At 39.2% G+C, this 22,922-nt stretch overlaps 1 protein-coding gene across 1 annotated transcript in view; it reads right to left on the reverse strand.

Annotated features, from left to right (window-relative positions):
* Window positions 1–20,662, reverse strand: part of LOC126268036 (cilia- and flagella-associated protein 119-like) — a 234,358-nt gene extending 213,696 nt beyond the window's left edge. Inside the window, exon 1 of the mRNA XM_049973459.1 lies at window positions 20,310–20,662. Within this exon, the coding sequence (XP_049829416.1) occupies window positions 20,310–20,625 (316 nt within the window). The 5' untranslated portion in view covers window positions 20,626–20,662. The remainder of the gene's footprint in view (window positions 1–20,309) is intronic.
* Between the last annotated feature and the right edge of the window lie 2,260 nt (window positions 20,663–22,922).

A 22,922-nucleotide genomic window follows, 5' to 3' on the forward strand; every position in this document is an offset into this window, starting at 1 on the left:
ACGAATTTCGGTACAGGTTTCTTTTACTTTCTCAATGTTTTTCTGACAAGTATCTACTTTAATTTGTACCTCTTTAACTTTGTCAGAGCAAAGTTTGGACTCGTTGCTCAATCTTTCGGACAACCTCACTTCCAAAAGTTCATCTGCCTCTTGATAATTTTTTTGAATTTGATCTATTTCACATTTGAAAGTACTATGCATTTTAGTTAACTGTTGCCCTACTTTTACTTGAATGTCATGATGAATAGCATCTATCTTATAATTCAAACTATTCCATTTTGATTGCAGTTCTTCTTTTAGTTCTTTATTACTATTTTCAATTTTAGCCTCAATTTTATTTTGGTTTGATTCGAGTTTGGCAAACAGTATTTGCATCCAATCCGGAGCTTCTACCTTGATACTTTGTATCTCTTGACTTGACTGAGCTGGAGATATATTGAGCTCAGTTTCACTACCTGACAAAGTTAGCAACTCTACTGGCTCCCTTTTGACTTCTATTTCACTTATTGATTGCATCCCTGCACTCTCATTTAAATTAAAGTCATAATTTACTGGTGACAAATTACGTTCTAGTTCAATATTTGAGGGATTAATGGAACCATCCTCATTAAACTCAATTCCTGATCCTGAGGATTCTTGGTCAGAGACCGGTTCCCTTCTGAAATGTACACTACTTTCCATATCTTTTAGTTTGTTAGCAGCAGTTAATAAATATTTTAAAAGTCTTTGACTTAACTTAAATGCTTGATTTCGACGAATGATGTCGTCGCGGTGTACCAGCAATCGTGATGCGACGCGTCGCGACGTATTGAAGGCAGCAGCAGCAGCTGTAGCGTCGAGTACCGCCACAGGAATCGCCTACTGCACTAGCTCCAGGGGGGGGGGGGGGGGGGGCAGCAAGGCACCGTTGACCGCTCGGCGCAGCCGGCAGCTGTCTCGCAGATCAGCGCAGCTCCGCGATGACGCACCGTCTTCCTTTAGTCTCAGCGCCGTCGGCAGCCGCGATCCAGCATCGTCGCCTTCCTCACCATCGTCACTAACCAACGTACAGCGGTAGACACTTATTGTTTATACACTACACCCGCCTTTACTGGTAACACTGTTCCCACACTAGTTCAATTCAGTGTCCTGTTATTGCCTACCGAGTTCGTTAATTTATACCAATCGCTTTCACACATCGAGCACTTTTATTTGCTTTTAATTCAGTTTTCCCGGCCGATAAGCACCATATGTGGGGCGGTGAAGAAGTTGTCGAATGAGTTGTTTGAATGTTCATTTCACGTAACAGACTATTGCCGATGCAACATATGTGGGACGGCGAAGAAGTCGTTGTTTAATGTTGAATGAAAGTTGAACATTGCCACCTTAAATCACGCGAGCCTGGCAACTAATTTGGTGGCCAGTCAGAAAGCGAAGGGAAACTTACTGACCTTAGTTCCCAGTCTGCACGGCCACATTCCTGTACAGCCCAGCTAAACGAAAAATATCCATAGTTCTTCACGGGATTAGGGCTGCTTCAATAAAATTTAAAGTTCCAAACAAGATTTTATTATCTTAAAGGCTCACACAAATTACTCGAAACTTCTGAAAATGCTAAAGACATTAAATATTGTTAATTCAGCCAATCGTTTAATAGTTCAGAGCCGACTTCTACAGCAAGTTCCTACCGAATAGTTCATTACTCTAACTAACGGTGCTCTATTAATAGTTCGCAATAATGTTAAAAAAAAAGATTAATGCTCGCCTTAAAAGTGGAGTTAGTCACCACTTGCCACGCGGAATTATACTTCACACGGACGGCACAATAACAGTTTGTTACCGAAGTCTAAACGATCCAGGACGGTGTACAGTCCTCGCGATTTTCAATGTCCGTTTACATTGCTAAGTACGCGCATGTCACAGCCCGCTATGACGTCACCCGAGGCGAGGCGCGATCGGACGTTAAGCTCGCGTGGACTAGGCGTTGGTCTAATGCGGAGTGAGCTTACTACTGCCTCTGCCGCTCTTTTTATATAGCTCCGGCGCGTACCGCCAAGAGAGCATCTGTTCTTTCCGTTCCTATGCAGATGCCTGCAGCCTCCAAATGATCGCTATCTCAGGCACATAATCTTAAATATCACATTTAATAATAGCTTTACAAACTTCTCAATTTTTGTATACATACATCTGAGCAGTACAGAAGCACGTAGAAAATCTCAGCCCGCTAAAATTAAAACTTTACTCTCTAGAATTTTTACAATGGAACTAACGGTAGATTGTTACCTCTGAACCATAGCTTTATCAAGACTTGTATCAGCTGTTAATTATGCTACAAGACTAAAACTTGGTGTAGCTTTGTTAATTGTCCTATCTGATCATTGGTCTTAAAGAATTTGTTTTATCATTAAAATTTAAAGTACTTAATCTATAATGCTTATGTACATTTTACTCACAAAAGTAGTTTTTACTAAATTACTAAAAAAACTAGAAGAGGTAACTGATTGTGGTATTTCCATTATTATTATTAGGGTGAACTGAAGCATCCTACCAATTTTCAATATTGTAGCTCTATTATTTCGCGCCTCTGATTTTTCCGAAAAACGCGGATTCTGGAGTCAATTTTAGTTTTATGGTTTTGGAAACCAGCACCACTCATTAATGACTTCTTACTGCACCTTCTCACCAAATTTTGGCTTCCTAGCGTCATTATTTAGCGCCTCCTATTTTTCTTTCAAAACGTGAATTTTACGTAAACTACTAATTTTATAACATTAAGATTTGTTACCTGAAACATTATTACATAGAACTATACTTTAACAAAGTTTTACACACAAATCTTAATTTTTACTTTTATGTTAAATGTGGTGCAATACTATATGCAGGCGCGTTACGATGACGTGACGCTACTAGCAGTGAACTAGGGTAAGTCCCGTGCACTCGCTCGCTTCTGTATCTTATACATGATACAGCGCTTGCTTTGCTTCACAATGACCTTGTGATCACTAATCCCGGTATCAGTCATGATGCTCTCTATCAGCTCTGGATTGTTTGTGGCCAAGAGGTCAAGTGTGTTTTCGCAACCATCCACAATTCGCGTGGGTTCGTGGACTAACTGCTCTAAATAATTTTCGGAGAATGCATTTAGGACAATCTCGGAAGACGTTTTCTGCCTACCACCGGTTTTGAACAAGTATTTTTGCCAACATACCGAGGGTAGGTTGAAGTCCCCACCAACTATAATCGTATGAGTGGGGTATTTATTTGTTACGAGACTCAAACTTTCTCTGAACTGTTCCGCAACTGTATCATCGGAGTCTGGGGGTCGGTAGAAGGAGCCAATTATTAACTTAATTCGGCTGTTAAGTATAACCTCCACCCACACCAATTCGCACGGAGTATCTACTTCGACTTCACTACAAGATAAACCACTACTGACAGACACCAACACTCCACCACCAATTCTGCCTAATCTATCTTTCCTGAACACCGTCTGAGACTTCGTAAAAATTTCTGCAGAACTTATTTCAGGCTTTAGCCAGCTTTCTGTACCTATAACGATATCAGCTTCTGTGCTTTCTATTAGCGCTTGAAGCTCAGGGACTTTTCCAGCGCAACTACAACAGTTTACAACTATAATTCCGACTGTTCCTTGATCCAAGCACGTCCTGTAATTGCCAAGCACCCTTTGACATTGCAGCCCATCCCGCACTTTCCCGAGGCCTTCTAACCTAAAAAACCGCCCAGTCCATGCCACACAGCCTCCGCTACCCGTGTAGCCGCCAGCTGAGTGTAGTGAACTCCTGACCTATTCAGCGGAACCCGAAACCCCACCACCCTATGGCGCAAGTCAAGGAATCTGCAGCCAATACGGTCGCAAAACCGTCTGAGCCTCTGATTCAGACCCTCCACCCGGCTCTGCACCAAAGGTCCGCAGTCGGTTCTGTCAACGATGCTGCAGATGGTGAGCTCTGCCTTCATCTCGTAAGCAAGACCGGCAGCCTTCACCAAATCAGATAGCCGCTGGAATCCAGAGAGAATTTCCTCAGATCCAAAGCGACACACGTCATTAGTGCCGACATGTGCCACCACCTGCAGCTGGCTGCACCCTGTGCTCTTCATGGCATCCGGAAGGACCCTTTCCACATCAGGAATGACTCCTCCCGGAATGCACACGGAGTGCACACTGGATTTCTTCCCCTCCTTAGCCGCCATATCCCTAAGGGGCCCCATTACGCGCCTATCATTGCAGCTCCCAACTACCAATAAGCCCACCCTCTGCGATTGCCCGGACCTTGAAGGCTGAGAATGATCCTCTGAAACAGGGCAGGCAGCTGCATCTGGCTCAGCCAGAGACAGTGCCTGAAACCGGTTTGTCAGACGCACCGGGGAGGCTTTCTGATCAGCCTCCGGGGACGCCTTTCGCTGCCTGCCACGCCTTGGAACGACCTCCCAATCAACCACAGGCGAGGGCTCAGCCCCACTGCGGGCAGCAACCGGGACAACCAAAGCGGCAGACCGATCTGGGGACAGACGGGATGGGGTTGACATCCCCGTGATACCCGAGTCCGGCTCCCCACAGTGGTGCCCATTGGCAACAGCCTCAAGCTGCGCGACCGAAGTCAGCGCCGATTGCAGCTGTGAGCGAAGGGATGCCAAGTCAGCCCTCATCTGAACACAGCAATCGCAGTCCCTGTCCATTCTAATTGATGTTTAACAACAGTTACTGAAACACGAGTCCGTGTCTAGATAACGCAAGCGGAACACACAAAGAATGTATCAACTAACCTGTACAAATGCCTAACGACTGCGCTACAATCTGCTGAATTTACGATTACAGTAACTAAAACTCGAAATTGCACCTCCTATACGAAACTCACACGCAATTTAAATAAGAATCTACGAAGTAAACACTAAAGCGCGATGCTACAACTGTCAAATACTATAATACGCCCGAAATATATGAATTAAACAATGCAAGTACCCAAAAACACGCAAAGAAATTAATTAAACTATCTAACAAATAAGTAAGCTAGGGTTATACGACTTTCTGCAGCAGCTGCTTATCCAACGGAGGCAGAAAGCAGCATATACGTGTAAATATAACCAAAGTACCAAGTCTGATGTTTGCAAAAGCCATCATTACGAAGACTCCATGCAAAAGAAATGTAAATAAATAAATGTTTACAGAGTGGTGGCATGAAGTTGGAGTGTTGTGACTCTTGACAAGTGCAAATCATTTGTACTAGGTAAGATATCAAAATTCCCATTTCCTAAGACTGGAGGGCAACGTACATCTGAGTTGCTCAGCCTTCTGCATATGGATTTATGTAGCCCCATGGAGCAAATGTCAAATGGTATGGCTACGTACATGTATACACTGGTGGATGATTATTCCATAAAGACATTCTGGTACTTTTTCAAGAGTAAAGGTCAAACATCTGAATTTTTCTGTGAGCTTAAAACTTGGTTAGAAAATAGAATTGGTGCAAAGATAAAATCCATTTGATCAATGGATGTGAACTTGTGAACTCAAAATTTGATTTTTTGTTTAGAGAGAATGGAATAGAGCATCAGATTAGTGTGCCCTATAGCTCAAAACAGAATGAAGCTGTGGAGAGGACCAACAGATCAATTTGTGAGATAACACGGTGCATGCTATTCGAATCTGATCTGCCTAAGCAGTATTAAGCAGTGGCATGCAATACAGATGTTTACATAAAAACCCATGTTCCACACAGAGCACTTAATGGTAAGACTCTACAGGAATTATGGACTGGAAAAGTATCTCGTTTGAACCATTTAAGGGCGTTTGGTTGTTGAGCTCTTTTCCATATACCAGATCAAAACAGAAGAAAGTGGGATGTCAAAGCTAAAGAACTTGTTTTCGAAGGTTATAATGAAATGACCAATTGTTACAGACTAATTGATCCACAGAACCCCAAGAAATTAGTGAAAGGCAGGAGTGTTATTTTTCTGGAGCATGAGTGCACGACCAACAATACCAGGACACCAGCTATTAATAATGACGATTACTGTATCTTCTGGTCAAATAAACAGTATACAGAATGGGGAGAGGCAGAGGAAGAAGAAGAAGTCAGCAGTGTGTGAGGGATCTGTGAAGCCAAGAAAATAGATATTAGTATCTGACATCCAGGCCAATAGCAGACAGGAGTCAATGTTCGAGTGCTGCACGAAGCAGTGAGATTAGTGTCGAGTGGGAGTAGTACCGAGAAGATGGGCAAGAATGGTGGGCAAACTGAGTATGGTGTCGATGGTGGAGGTGTCAACTGAGGAGTAAATTGTAAATTCACCAGAGTGTGACAAATTAACACGTCTCCTTATCATCATGGGGTTGACCCTGCAGCTGGAAATACCAATTGAAAAGCGATATAAAACCAAAAGTGACAAGTGCCAAATTACATGTTTCCCATCAATGCTGTTGGCCAGCAGCAACCATGGATTGCAGTGAGGATTGTTGTAAATGTTAACCATCATTATTGCATGTGACAAAGTACTTGAAATCAGCAACCTATAAACTTTAAGCTCATAATTCCACAGAACACAAAGAGAAGTTTTCGGATAACTTATAGATCTGACAACGTTGCATTGTATGACTTGTACCTTACTGAAATATTGTTCTTTATGGTTAAGATCTCATTTCCAGCTGCAGTATCATGAATTACACAATATACACATTGCTCAATGTTGCCTGGTTCAAAATTAGATAATCAATACAGTTACACCACATTTGGTTGTATATAGTTATCTTTTTCACTAATGATGTCTCTCAGCTCCATTATTTTACTTACCTTCCTTACCTCATTAGCTAGTGGAGTGCATTCTCAAAAAATGTCCCTACTGCAGAGACAGGCTCCCTAATCATTAAAACCCTAACATTATTCTTTATTTTATTATTTCATTATTGCTTCATTATCTAATAAATAAACAACTGTTCTGCTTATCTAATGCAAAACTTATTCTACTGACAAACACTCTACAGTAACAAATCCTTTTGCTAAACTCTCATTACCAATCACACAATTTTTTTTTCACACACATTACTCCAGGGAACTATGTCTAAAATTGGAAATCCTTAATGTTAGATAAGGCTGTACCATGACACACTTCTATAGGTAGATAGTTATCTTCATATACTGATGTCATTGAACACAAACACTTCTAGTATACCACAGTTAATATTAATACCAAGTATTCAAGATTGATTTTAGTGAATTTTGCCTCTGCTGTTGCACCAATGAGCTGATTACTTCAGATGTTAATTATAGTTTTCAGATAATTTGCATCTTCTCCTCCATATAATGCTGACACCTCTCATTTTCAGTTTACCTTATCTTCTTGACAGAAATTCTTTAACCATGATACCAATTTACTTTCTTCCATCCTCTTATGATTCCTTTACTTACAACTAACACGACAAGAAAACTAAAGTATCCTACTGTACAAAACCACTTGACAGTCAAAGAACGAAGGTTCCTGATTCACTTATAAACTACAGATAGGACAGGAGAAGAGTTTGTCTCAGGAAACAAAAAAAATGAGACAGCCAGCTGGGGTAAGCATTATAGCCACATAATGAATCCGACACAGAATATTGACACCCTACTTGCTATTTGCACAAGAAATTATTTCCAAATGTTACATCAATGCTAAGATTTTGAGTCACCAAGAAACTGTACTCCAACAACTGTCTTGCAAATTCACAGTTAATAGTACCTCTTGTTTCACACTCTTTGACAGCTTACGAGTAGCCCAATAATTTTTATTCCAGAAACATGCATCACTACTATACCCCCTGATTCAAAAATTACCAGTGAAATACCATTCAGATCACTATCACTGTCCAGTAAAACTTAACATGTGTACCTTGTAACCTTAATGTTATTACAGGGTGCCAAACTTCCTTCTTACTTACCATGTGATCTTCTTCATACAACAAATCCTCATTGATCTCTTACCTGGAAAAACTATCATTCTGTTTACCAAATGATTATCAGACACACTGCCACTTCCCCTATGCCTTAGATTTTGTACTTCTTCCACCTTTTGTTTTATTTTAGCCAATTTTGATTCTACATTTTCATTTACTTTTTCCAGTCTTTCCTCTACCACTACTGCACATTGTTTCCCAAAAAACTCCACCTTCCTACTATTGTCATCACAAAGTTTCTTTCTCTCTTCACCACATTTACTGCTCAATATTAAATCCTCATTACCATCAGTGATACTTTCTTTATACTATTTCCCAACCTCCTAATGTCTTCTTTTACACTATTAATGTCTTCTTTCATACACATACTACTCATAATTTGCCTTAACATTGCTTCCAATTTTCCGTGAGCTTATTATCTGCGAATCAGTCCCCATTAAGTTTTTCTGTTCATTTAAAAACTTAACCTCGACAGCTTTGTTTTCAAGCACATTACTCTGCTGATATCCACTGTGTCCCATCTGACTGTCTTGTTTATTAAGGGCCCTCATTATGTATCACTTAATATAAAATAGCTTTTGCTATGAAATTATCTTATTCTCACTCATGCTGCAGTGTCGTTTTGATCTGCAGTTGTCATTCTGATTCATAATCTGCAGAGCTGCCCCAAGTTGTAATTTCCTTGTCAAGGCATCTTGTTTATCCCAGTCAGCTGTGCTGATTGGCTGCTCCTGCACTCAGTGGCTGCTTCCATAGAACCCACTCACTGATTGGCTGCTGTCCTATTGTGGCCATGAAACCCATGCGCTGATTGGCTTTTGTGTCTCCTTTGTTAAAACTGTACTGCAAACCACTATGACGTTCACTGTCAAAGTTCACGTCTCCTAGTTTATTGTGTCCAATTACAATAGTCCTCACTCAGGCAAAATATATGATGTTTGCCAGCTTTATTTCTTCGTTTTTTGTCCTCGGTGTTGACAACTACATTGCTACACTGGCTGAAAAATGGGGTCTGGAAGTTCAACAATGACTACTTTAAATGATGTAGTGAACAGGTGCACATTTGCGATCCTCAGTTCTTTAATTCTATTCTTGAAGAATAGAAAGGTGTGTATGGATTAGACACTGTCATTATTTTAACACACAGCCTAATTGTGTTACCCTTATTCCACAGTTAAGCTAAAACATTGTTGTTGATCTAACCAAAACAGGTTTCTTGTCTGAAACTCAGCCGTGGACTGACTGTCTCGGGACCAAAAATCGGGCCCTTATAAATCCTCACAATAATATGTGCTGAAACTACCCATTGTGTGATGTTTAATTTACAGAAATTACAATTAAAACTTACTTCATTCACTTAACTGAATACATAGAAAACTTCCTTCTTTTTAATAGCTTCTTCTACTAGACAGTTTAAGCCATATTATTTGTTTAAATCATGAAGGTAACAAATATAGTTATGCAAACAATACTTTTGACCAAACTGAAAATTACTTTGGAATTAATTAAGGGCTGGCTAGAGCCTAATAGATCCTTTAAAATTACTTTTAGTTGTTCCCTCAGAATGTTTACATTTATTATAAAATTTATATTTGTTTGTAAGTCAACAATGAATTTAAGTTACAAAACAATCACTGACTTCCAGCCTATAATGAAAGTATTAACTTAAAACCAAGCACAAAATTAGACCAGGTGTTATTTTCTTTAAAACAGAGTGCCAAACTTTCTCTTTTACAGAAATGTAGACTATACTCAAGTATGTTAATGGTAGTTAAGACATGAAAAAAATGAATTTTAAGGAGTCAGATGGCAAAACAACAAAACAAGAGGGAAAGTAAAAATATCCTAACTTGCTTCATCACAAAGTCATTTCACATACACAAAGGGAATAAATTATTAGTGGTGTCATAGAAAAGTGGGGAGAAGCAAGAAAAAGGACACATTATGAAAAGTTTAATTATGTTCAGTTTGGAGAGGTGGGTTTGGTTTTGCTGGAAATATAAGAAAAATGCAAACTTATGACTTTTGAATTAAGTAAAATTTTTGACATCTACATAGGTCCATTTGAGATGAAAGAGAATCATCACCAAAATGTATATATGCTCATGTACTTGAAATCTAGAAAAAAAATGGACTTTGTAATGTCATTGAACTGAAACCTCATAAGCATGATGCTTAAAGCAAAGTTTGTTACTGTATGAGTTTTCTGGCTTTTTAAAATTATAACCCTTCAGACAAAAGGAAGGCATCTCAGAACATTTTAAAAGTAAACAACCTATCATTAAAAATAGAGAACCTGTTACTTATATATAATATATATTCACAGATTTTATACTTATATCATTATGTGTTCTTTAATCGAAATATCTATCACAGCTGAACTGTGGTATTCAAAAACGGAATTGAACAAATCATTTTTTTGTTTGACTGAGCAGTGATTTTCTTATGAGAACTAATGGAGAAGAAGAGAAGGAGGAGGAGATGAAGAGACAGAGAGTGTAGGGAGGAGAAGATAAACAGACAGAGATTGGGGCATGAGGTGGACAGACAAAGGGAGTAAAAGGTGGACGATGAGAAAGGGTGGAGAGTTGCTCAATAATGTGACACATGTGTATGCACATGAACTCATGTGAAAGAGGTTGATAATTCTATAAATTTCAATTATTTCTTTCAACGCAAAATTAGCATATACCTCACATTGTGAAATATTTAATTACAAAATGTCCATTATAATGTTTCAGTACCAATAAAAATTAAAACTGTTATAATTGTTCATAAATACCAGAAAACACCATAATGTTAATGTTGTAGGGATATGTCTTTAACGCTTTATACTAACAAGTTGTTCCATTTTTGTTTTTTATCTCTAGTAGCAATCTTACAACTCTACTATGAAGAAAAGAAATGCAGTGATATCAATTAGGAAATCAGTAACCATAACAAGATACAATCTGTTGGATGGAATGAACTTGACAATAAATAATGATACTTTATTGTTTACACTTCCCTGAAACATTTAAAACCTAGGTCTCTTGAAGAATCATACCCCAAAATATACTGGACGATGAGCTGAGACACAAATTTCTTTGAAATATCCAGATGTGTTGTTACTGGCTAGTAGTTTATGCAACAACCAACACTGGAACTTCTATTGTACAGTGCCATTTCCCATCATATACATGTTCATGTCTGGTAGCTCAGATGAAGAAATGTTATTGTTAACACTACATCATTTCAATAATTACTCTCTGATGTGACTGTGGGGATCAGTCTGTAGGAGCAGGCAGCCACAAACACTTTCCCATTGAGAAATAATTGTATTAACAGTTATAAGAATCAATTATGACATAATAAACAGTTTACCCTCTTTTTCCCATTTGTCTCATTTTCATCTGACCGCCCTGTGCAAATTGTAGTAGTGAAAACATACAAAAATTTTAATCTCAAATGTAGTTTTGTTATTCATTAAAATTAAGACACATACAGCTGCTAATATCAAATTCAACTATGTACTATGTAATATTTGAGGATGAATGATGTTTTCTAGAATTTAGAGAAAAATTTGTTTATTGCTATAAAAAATGTGTTAGAAATGTGCTTCCTGTGAATAATATATGTGCATCATTTTCAACTGAGAATGAAAATACTCAACCTGACCAAGAAAGTGATGCACCCAGTAAGGGAGGAGAAAATGAAATGAATTTTCATGGGATGATAGGTATTTGATGTTATGGTAGTGATAAAGAATCAAGTCCAATTTACAAAGAAGTTTACGGTATCAGCCCACTTACCAGTATGATATTGCACACTATCTCATCTTGATGCATGCTTGGATTTTGTTGGGAAAGGTGTCAAAAAACGATTTTATCCTCTCCTGAGATGAGGTGACAAACAGCTAGTGCAACTGGTCCTTGTTATCTTGGATACTGGTAGTGGGATAGAGTTGAATTTCTCATGAGATAAGCTGACCCACAGCAGTAGCAACAGTTCCTTGATATCATGGATACTGGTAATGGGATAGAGTTGGTTTCTCCTGAAATAATATGAGCCACAGCTGGAGCAACTTGTCCTTGATATCTCAGGTACTGGTAGTGGGATAAAGTTTATTTTTGAACTGATCTTACACATGTTCAATCTGGGGTAGATCTGGGGATCTTGCTGGCCATGGGAGTACCTCAACAATATTCAGATAGTTCATAGAGACAACTGCAATACGTGAATAAACACTGTCCTTTTGAAAAATGGCACCATGGTACTGTTACATCTGTTACAAGAGAGGTACCACAAAACAAAAGATGTCCATGATGTATGGTTGCATGGTCAGAGTTCCCTCAGCTACAACCAGTTGTGACCTGAAGCCATACATGATGGCTCCCACACAAGAAGCCCTGGAGTAGCACTAAAGTGCCTCTACAAAATATTGTAAGAATGGGGCACCTCTCTGAGTTGCTGCCATTCTCAGTAATGATGGACAACCAGAATAGTGCAAAAATGCAATTTGTCACTGAACATGGTGTGATGCCTTTCATCAGCAGCCCATGCTTCCCTGTCAAGAAACAACTCCAAATATAGCCACATATATTGTTGTGTTAATGGCAGCCTAGATATATGAAAATAGCTCCAAAGTCTAGCTTCTGCTAGACTCTGACCAACGATGCAGGATAACATGTTAGAAAAAGTCCATAACATGCCCTTACGTGGGAGGCACAGATATGAAAGGCTTATGATGTGTTTGATGTACAGTGTGGTGATCCTATATTGTGGTGGCCAGTCATGGTTGACTGGAACCTTCACAATAAGCTTGCCTGCTCTCAGATTCCCATAATGTTCAGCATCAGGCCACATAAATCTGGATACTGCATGACTCGATCAGCTGGCAGATGGAGATTACCCTATCTCATATGAGTATAAAGAATCTCTGTGTCTTTGACAGTGATCACACAATCTCTGTTATCTAGGAGGGGAAGTTATTAAGATTTAAATATCATATTTAATTATCAAGTCTGCCTCCTAAGATAAGTGGTCAGTGTGCCTGACTGCAATGTGGATTCTCAGTACTACAAAGGATTCTTTCTTGATGTGACATCTGGAACAATTGAGGAGCTACTTGAGTGAGAATTAGTGGTTCCAGAGTCAAGAAAGCCAACGATGGTCCAGAGAATGGTGTGCTGACACCACACCCTACCTAACCACACACAGTGACCTTGCTGGCAGAGGATGACATAATGGTTGGTCAGTCCCAGTCAGTCACAATCAGTCCCAGTCAGGGCCAGGACACAGAGCTTTCCTTGCTTTGCTTGAATGGTAAATCTGTGGCCTTGAAACTTTGTGATGGTGGTAGTCCTCCACAGTCATTCTTCAATGCATGTATTTCTTGCAATGTCGGATGACTTTTCTGAGACTGAAAATCACCTCATCATGTTTCTGAAGATGTGTGGCAAACAATGCAATGATTTCATCATCCAATGAAAGTTGAAGATGTCACTACATGCCACTTTAGGAGAATAGAGAGGGGAGTGGGAGGCATAATTTGATAGCCCATAGAAGCAGCATGTGTGACTGTGTGTTGTGGAAAATGGGGTGGAGTACTGTAGTTGACCAAAAACATCACCTTGGACAGCTTCCTGGGACACTTTGTGTTGACAGCCTTGTATAAGCTCTTTAAGAGATTTTGGTAGTACACTCTGGTAGCAGTTTGTGTGATCACTGTCAAAGACACAGATTTCTTTGTGTTTACTTCTTAAACAATCATTAGCACTTTGACTTCAGAGGCTTTCTGGTATAATAAGTCTTGAAAGTCATCTTGCATTTTCTGCTGAATTTGGAAGCTGGCATACAGCTGAATTACCAAAATACAGATCAAGTTGATTTTCGGATCCAGTAGAAAACCCGAGGAGACTGTCAAGTATTGTTATCATTGTCTGCATTTGAATTATTTTACTCATTCCACAGTTTATCTCATAGACAGAATTTTCCAGTATCATAATAGTATTGTGATTACAATACCTAGTGTAAGACATAATCTTAGAGAAATTTTCATGACATATGATGGAGAGGATCAGACTCCATGTCAGATTAACTGGAGACTTGAAAGCAAACCACAGCTCATTAGAGCAGATGTTCCCAAATCATACTCTCATCATAGGTGGAGCCTTTCAAGACCCAACAATTACTGAGGATAGTACATTCTTGTACCCCATTGACTATAATATTGGTTATTTGATAAATGAGTATTATTTTAAATTTAAAGTGCCTTTTATGTTATCATTGTGACTGTTGAAATATGAGATATCAGCAGGATTTTCTGTCTCCACAATTTCATCACCTTTTGTCAGCTTACTCTGAAAACATCTGGCAATATTAGTACACATTCCTGCAGAACCTCAACAACTTCTACCCCTTTTGCTTCACATGTCCTACTCAACCCAACAAGCCACCTTCCTAGATGTTGACCTCCGTCTCAGAGATGGCAACATCAGTACCTCTGTCCATATCAAACCTACTAACAACCAGCAATACCTCCACTTTGACAGCTGCCACATGTTTCATACCAAGAAGTCCCTTCCGTACAGACTAGCCACCCAAGGTCGTCGCAACTGCAGTAACGAGCAGTCCCTCTCTACCCTCTCTAAATATACCGAGGGTCTTACTGAAGCCTGCACTAACTATAATTATTGTCCCATCCTTGTACAAAAACAAATCTCCTGTGTCTTAACTTTCCAGTCTCCCACCATCTCCCAAAGTCCCACAGTCTGGCCACAGAGGAGCATTCCCCTCCTAACTCAGTACCATCCGGGACTGGAGCAACAGAATTACATTCTCCGCCAGGGTTCCGCTACCTCTCATCATGCCCTGAAATGAGAAATGTCCTACCCACTGTCCTTCCCACCCCTCCTACCATGGTATTCCACCATCCACTGAACCCACACAATATACTCATACATCCTTACACAACCCCTGCTCCCAATCCCTTACCTCATGTCTCATACCCCTGTAATAGACCTAAATGCAAATACATCCTCCTACTACCACCTACTCCAGTCTGGTCACTAACATTACCTATCACATCTTAGGCAGGGCTACCTGTGAAACCAGTCATGTGATCTACAAGCTAAGCTGCAACCACTGTGCTGCATACTATGTAGGCATGACAACCAACAAGCTGTCTGTCCACATGAACAGCCACCGGCAAACTGTGGCCAACAAACAAATGGACCACCCTGTAGCTGAACACACTGCCAAATATGATACTCCCCATCTCAATGACTGCTTCACAGCCTGTGCCATACGGATGCTTCCCACCAACACCAGCTTTTCTTACTTGCGCAGGTGGGAACTTCCCCTGCAATGCATCCTACATTCCCGTAACCCTCCTGACCTCAACCTTCGTTAGTCACTGTCCTTATCCATCCAGCCCCCTCCCTGTTCCCATTCCAGCACTACACAGCCATCATTTCACCACCACACCCAGTCTTTTAATTTCTTTTATTTTTATTTTTATTTTTATTTCTCTCCTTTCCGATACTTACCCCCTCCCCCCTCCGCACTACCCTCCTACCCTCCGTCTAAATTGCAACACTTCACTGTCCACAACTCTCACCATACTATCCTCCCCCTCCCCAACCCAGCCTCCTCCTTACCCCAACCCAGTCCCCATTCCCATAATGCACTGGGGCTACTGATCGCAGTGTAGTTTCAGCTCTCTGAGACTGCAGATGTGTGTGCAAGTTGCACTTGTGTGTGTGTGTGTGTGTGTGTGTGTGTGTGTGTGTGTGTGTGTGTGTGTGTGTGTGTTCGAATGCATGTGTGTAGGTGTGTCTACTGCTGGCAAAGGCCTTAATGGCCAAAAGCTATGATTGTGTGAACTTTTTATTGTGCCTATCGCACCTCAGCATCTGTGCTATATAGTGAGTAGCAACTTTCCTTCTCTCGTATTGATATAAGTACTGACTATTAAACAATAAAAAGAAAGCTTTCTTTAATTTCTTGGTATCTTTTTCATTCTTGTTTTAATCACCATTGACTGCCACCATTCATTCATATACTATGTGACCAACATTATCTGGGCACCCACAAAAACAAACGTGTTTCATTTTAGGTGCACTGTGCTACCACCTACTGCCAAGTACTTCATATCAGCAACTGCTGTAGTCATTAGATATCATGAGAGAGCAGAATGGGCACTCTGTGGAACTCACAAACTTCGAACGTGGTCAGGTGATTGGGTATCACTTGTGTCATACGTCTGTACGTGAGATTTCCACACTTCTAAACGTCCCTAGCTCCACTGTTTCCAATGTGATAGTGAAGTGGAAATGTGAAGGGACACACATAGCACAAAAGCGTACAGGCCAAACTTGTCTGAGGACTGACAGGGAATGCTGACCGTTGAAGAGGGTCTTAATGTGTAATAAGCAGACACCTACCCAGACCATCACACAGGAATTCCACACTGCATCAGGATCCATTGCAAGTACTATGACAGTTAGGTGGCAGGTGAGAAAACTTCAATTTCATGGTCAATCAGTTACTCATAAGCCACAAATCATGTTGGTAAATGCCAAATGAAGCCTCACCTGCTGTAAGGAGCATAAATATTGGACAATTAAACAGTGGAAAAATGTTGAGTGGAGTGACAAATAACGGAACATAATGTAGCGATCTGATGTCAGGGTGTGCGTATGGCAAATGCCCGATGAACATCATCTGCCAGCATGTGTAGTGCCAACAGTAAAATTCAGAGGCAGTGGCATTATGGTGTGGTCGTGTTTTTCATGGAGGGGGCTTGCATCCCTTGTTGTTTTGTATGCCACTATCACAGCACAGGCCTACATCAATTTTTAAGCACCTTCTTGCTGCCCACTGTTGAAGAGCAATTCAGGGATGGCAGCTGCATCTATCAACGTGATTGAGCACATGTTCATAATGCATGTCAGTGGCAGAGTGGTTACACAACAATAACATCCCTGTAATGGGCTGGGCTGCACAAACTCCTGACATGAATCCTATAGAGTACCATTGGGATGTTCTGGAATGCCAACTTCATGCCAGGCCTCACCAACTGACATTGATACCTGTCCTCAGTGCAGAACTCTGTGAAGAATGGGCTGCCATTCCCCAAGAAATATTCCAGTGCTTGATTTAACATATGTCTGCAAGAGTGGACGCTGGCATCAAGGTTAATGGTGAGCCAACACTATACTGAATTCCAGCATTACTGATGGAGAGAGCCATGAACTTGTAAGTCTTTTCAGCCAGGTGTCTAGATACTTTTGATCACACAGTGTATATGCTGGTTTTATGTGCTAGATACATCAGAAGCTGCAGTAATAACTGATAAGATTATGCATCCACAAAATGGTGGCTGAATTTATTACAAGAAGCATCAATCTGCTGCAAATAATTATCCAGAATTAATTTCTAATAATGTCTCCTTCTTCACTGAGAGGTAGATAATTATTCAATCAGAGAGTAAAAAAATTGAAACTGCTGCATTCCTAAAAATTGCAGAGGGCAGTGTTTTAAAATACATCACAACAAAATTACTTTTCCAATGGTGGTGTCTTTAAAACAAACATAAAATGTTATAATGTAAGTGGTGGGCTTGACAAAACATACCAAAAAGCAATACAGTCAGCTGATCCTTAGAGGCTGTCAGCAAAACACTAAAAACATGAACTGACAGAAGGTTGAGAAAACATATCAGTGATCTTGTGAAACCCTGATTACAAAGTTCCAAGAACCAATATTAAGCAAGGAGTGTATGAATATACTAAAGGTCCTACATATCACTGTCATGGAGACAGTAAGACAAGATTAAACATTTATCATGCACCCAAAGCCATTTAAGGAGTTGTTCCTCACATGCTCCATACGTGAATGAAAAGGGAACAAACCCTAACACATAGTACAATAGAAAGTACTACTGGCTGTAAATGCCACAGTGGTTTTCACAGTATGGATGTAGATATAACTAAAGCGAAGATATACAAAGTATTAAGAATTTTTATCTGCAGGTTGTTGCTTTGAAAAACATTTAAAACCTAAAGATATCTTGAAATACCGTCTGTTAATACAAAATGTTGTTAGCTGCAGAGCTGTGTCATGTTTCAAAGCAACTGTTAATGATAGTAGTCCCCTCAGATTTATTGCCAGGTCTTAAAATCAGCATGACTTGATAGTTCAATGATCCATCTGCCTACAATCTTCTTTCCTGGTGAAAACTATTTATAGAGGGACTCAGCAGCAGCAGCATTCTGCTGGACAGATGAAATGATGAAATAATGAGTCATTTTGATTCAGGATTTGGCAGCAAACCTAAAGAGACTACCAGGAATTATTATGCTGAGAAAGCCTAAAACATCATAGCTATTAATGAGGTTTCTACTACTACCACCATGGCTGAACCACTGGTAGCAGTCAGTTTACAATGTGATGCTGCACTATGCCCAGGATATTTCTACAGAGGCCAAAATATGTATCAGTTGAAGACACTGCAATGTTTTGCATTCTTCCTCTCTCTACTGTTTTATCAAAGAAGTGTCTTATTTACAAGATTTGTTCATAAAGCAAGTGGACTATAGTCTGACATATTTTTTTAGAAAACCTGTATTTGAAAAAATTACAGAATATTGTTGATATACTTGTTGACCACTTTTCCACCCAGTAACTATCCAGCTGAGTGGATGTGGTGAGTTGTGGCACAAGCTTCTTTATACTGTCATTGAAGAGCTCACCCACCAGGTACTTCCACCACTTCAGAACCTCTTTCTTCATCTGCTCATCGATTGAAAATTTAAATCCACTCATGTGTGCCATAAGGAAGTTGAACAGTTCATAATCTAAAGGTGTCAAGTCAATGCATTCAGGAGCACATTGGTGGCTAAGGCCATATAAGGATGGACAGTTTCATGCAACAACCCCATTCCTCCCATCAGCATTCCCCTCCTCTTGTTTTGAAAGCTCCTTCTTTCTTTCTTTTTTTTTTTTGTGTGCATCAGAGGTCATTGAGGCCATCAACTGTTTTGGCTGAAATCATGGTTTTTTAATTCTTTGGCAGGTGGGGAATTGATGTGATGCCAATATGGTGACTGCCGTTTTGTCTCAGACATGCAATGAGCCATCCACATTTCCTATCCAGTCTCAACAGAGCTCAGAAAATCCACAGCTTCTGATTCAACTCACTCTAGAAACTAACAGATGCTGCAGATCCAGTTTTTTGTGCTGCTCTGTCAGCTGTTTTGGGACCTCACCCTGAGCACTGTTTCTGGCATCCCAGCATTTCTGTGAGTGTCTCATATAAGGGAGCTCTGAATGTTTCTGGAAACATCAGAGACATTTCATCCACTGTTAATTGATGTCTTCACAGACAGTTTCCTCAATTTTTTCACCAACCAATTTGCCAAAATGGAACATCTTCTACTTCTCCATTCATCATGAACATTTTTTCTGCTTCCACTAAACTTTTTATACCACCATAACTCACTTGTTCTCTTCATACACCTTTGACCATTTTGATTAGTGAAAAAATTTAAGTAGATCTTATTTCTTCTATGAGTAGGAAGCAAAACCACAGATGTGCCTTGCACATGACAGGATTTTTTATTGACACCTTTCATCGTAATTGAATACAAGAAAGTGAGTTTAGATACTACCATGTCCCTGTGATGCTTGTTCTGGTCAGAGTTTCCCTCCCCCCTACCCCTTTCTGTCTATCACTCAGTGTTGTCAATCATCAGAAAACAAAAAACCACAGCCCATTATTGTCATAGTACACTTACTTTCTGAATTTGCCTCATAAGAGTAGCTTACAACCTAGAATTCAGTTTAAGCTACAATTTCAAGTGCCACTGTACAAACACACTATGTAGTGCACAATACAAATAAGGAGACTCCCTTGCATCAAACTCATTTTCCACTGACAGGCCCTGTATTAATGTTCTCATGATAAATCAATAGTTCCTTTATAAAGCTACACTGCAGTCAAATTAAGACAGATACCATAATTCTAATAGCATACAGTTTATATGACATGGAAATAAACTTTTCTTTGGACAATAGGCACACACAGAGTGTGAAAAACACTAAAAACACTAATAACATATTGTCTGATGATGACTTATCAGTTTCTTTTGTTTGTAGAATGACACAAACAGTACAGTATGTACTACCTATACTGATTAACATTATGGTATTATAAATATCCTGAGAAAGATGAGCCACTTGATTGCTAAAATAAAATTCAAATGATAGCAAATATTTCTTCAGTATTCTGCTTCAGATTTATTTGAAAGGCAATTAAGCATCTATTGTAAAATTAACTTTCTACTCTTTCAAAATACTTACATTATAGCATTTATTAAACTAATAAATTTGAGCATACCTACTCGTTGAGAGACTTCATCCTTCTTAAAGTTCATTAATTTTAAATGGTGTACATCATCTTTTGATAAATGGTTCCAAATACAGATTCTTGGTGGATCTACTCTTGTGTCTTCCTTGTAACAAACAAATTCACCCTTTTTTGTCCAAAGACTTCTCTCTTCTGTTATGTAATGTTCTACACATGATGGGGTTGAGAAATAAAGTGGAGATGTTTTGGGTATGTCTCTTTCTCTTAAAATTAACAGAGAGTGTTGCTGTATATCTAATTCACTTGAATTATCTGGCACAAAATTTTGTTCATCTGTGTCATCCATAACTCTCCAAATTTCAAACACTTGAGGTTGTTTCCATGGTAGTGACAGAAAGTGGTTTAATGAAATGTTATTGTTACTCACTTTCACTGTTCTGTTCACAGGTGTCAAAGAGAGTGAATATATGTTCAAAAACAGAGATTAAATATTTAAAAAAGTGAGTATACATCAAATTCAGGAACCACAAGATTTTACTTGTACCTACAGCACATTACTTAATAGCAAAATTTTTCTGGGATGGGTGTTTAATTCATGTTATGTGATGAGCTTACACACACAAAAAGAATAAAGTAAAATAAAATAAACATGGAATTAAAACTTGTTCATTTTTCTTTTCAATATGATTTTTCTCATCAAATTAACAGGTAGGTGTCACATAACTTCAAAATCAAATATAATAGAGGATTACTTACCAATATTTAGTTCCATGCATTTACAACCATCCAGAAACAACACAGTTATGATAAGAAAACAAATAGATGTAAAAAACTGGTTTAGAGCTCTACCTTTTGGAACATTTAAAAGTATCAAAATGGAAATAATAATTTGTAAAGGGGCTAAAATGATGGCAAAATTGCTCCAAATACTGAATTAGGGGAGTTGCAAGGTGAAATAATATGTTCAGAAGTAACAACGGAATAGACTAAAATCTCTATACTGATTTAATCAATTATGTACTTGTACTGATGACATCTATATGTGTTAAAAAGTGTGCTTCACAAAATTCTGACATTCTCTTGCAAACATGAAATGTATATCAATATCCTTGTGGTCCAGCCAGGCTGCAGGTGGGGGTTGGATTCGGGATGAGAGGGTGGGCATATGGGTTTTGGAATGTGGGTTTTGGGAGTGCTGCAAAGTGGAATCAACAATGTACAAAGGTGAGACATTAATTACTGTTGGGTCCGTGCACTGGACAACGTAGGTTTGATTCCAGGTAATTTTCCTCACTTAGATAAAATATTCCATATTTAGATTCAAATCTCTAGAGGCAGGGGGTGTGAGGAGTGCTCAGAGGATGTTGTCTTAAAGAAAAAGAAAACCAGTGTCATCACATCAGACAGTGGAATGTTACACCCCTTAATGTTATTTTCTACTTTGTTACCATCCATAAGTCCAAAAATGTTTCAAGAAATCAATAAATTTATCACTGTTTTTTTGTGTCTTAATAGAAGTCTCATTTTGCATATTAACCACTCCAGTTCTTAAAGGGATCTAGCAATCCTTTTAGCTTACAGATCTAAAAATGAATCAAGAGTCAGCAACTTTATCTCAAAGTTTTTTGTTTATTGTTCTCTAAAACAAGGCACTGGCCATAATGCATTCCCACTATGAATGTTGTTTTTGTGCCCAGGATGAATTAGATGATGGTCATAAGCACATGTAAATCATTCTTACAACTGACAACTGATTCAAAGCTATGGCAAATGAGTTTGTTGTGGACTAACAGAGATACCAAGGAAACTAAAGTATTATTCTTTCCTGTGGATACTGTCTCCTCTACTGGAAGTGCATTCGACTGTGAGTGATGTGCCAGTGTTAACGCTAGACATAATGTGCAAGTGTGATAGGGACAAGGGAGACCTCAGAGTGTTATAACCATCCCACTAACCATGAAGATCAAAGTGCTGTCTTTCACTGAAAAGGGGCCAGTGAGACAAATTTCATCTGCAGGGAAACCTTGTGTGTCCAATAATAATGGGTGGCAAACAGACAAATGACATCAAGTGATGGGAAAGAATGGCAGGTGCATTCACTATATATTCCTGAGTGCCTGATTCAACATGCTAATGAGGCTCTTCTGGCATCCACTGAGAAGTAACTCTCCATCCAGTCCAACTAACAGTACTAGAGCCAGAAGTATCAGTGCAAACTCCTAAGAAATGGCTCCTACAGATGATAATATTGAAATGCTAGTGATTAGCTGCTGAAACATTCAAAGCAAAGTGTCAGAGTTTGAAGTGATACTAAAAAGCATAATACTAGGTACAGAAATGTGGTTAAAACTAGAAATTAACAGCAGTGGGGTTTTGGAGGAAAATTTGACTTTATATCTAAAGAATAGGATACTGTGAAATTGTAGCTGCCTGCAGGAATGTTTGGGCAAAACTCAGCATCAAAGATGAGATTAATTCATTACTGAACCATTCTGCTGCCCACCAGATTCATCTCTAGTTACAACCAAAAGCTTTAGAGAAATCAGCATTTTGATTATACCTAAATACTCCAATTCTACTGTCATCATCAAAGGAGATCTCCCTTGCCCAACAATCAATTGGGAAAATCACAGTGCAATACAA

Source organism: Schistocerca gregaria, chromosome 4 (genome assembly GCF_023897955.1).
Source record: "Schistocerca gregaria isolate iqSchGreg1 chromosome 4, iqSchGreg1.2, whole genome shotgun sequence".
NCBI classification, from domain to species: Eukaryota; Metazoa; Arthropoda; class Insecta; order Orthoptera; family Acrididae; genus Schistocerca; species Schistocerca gregaria.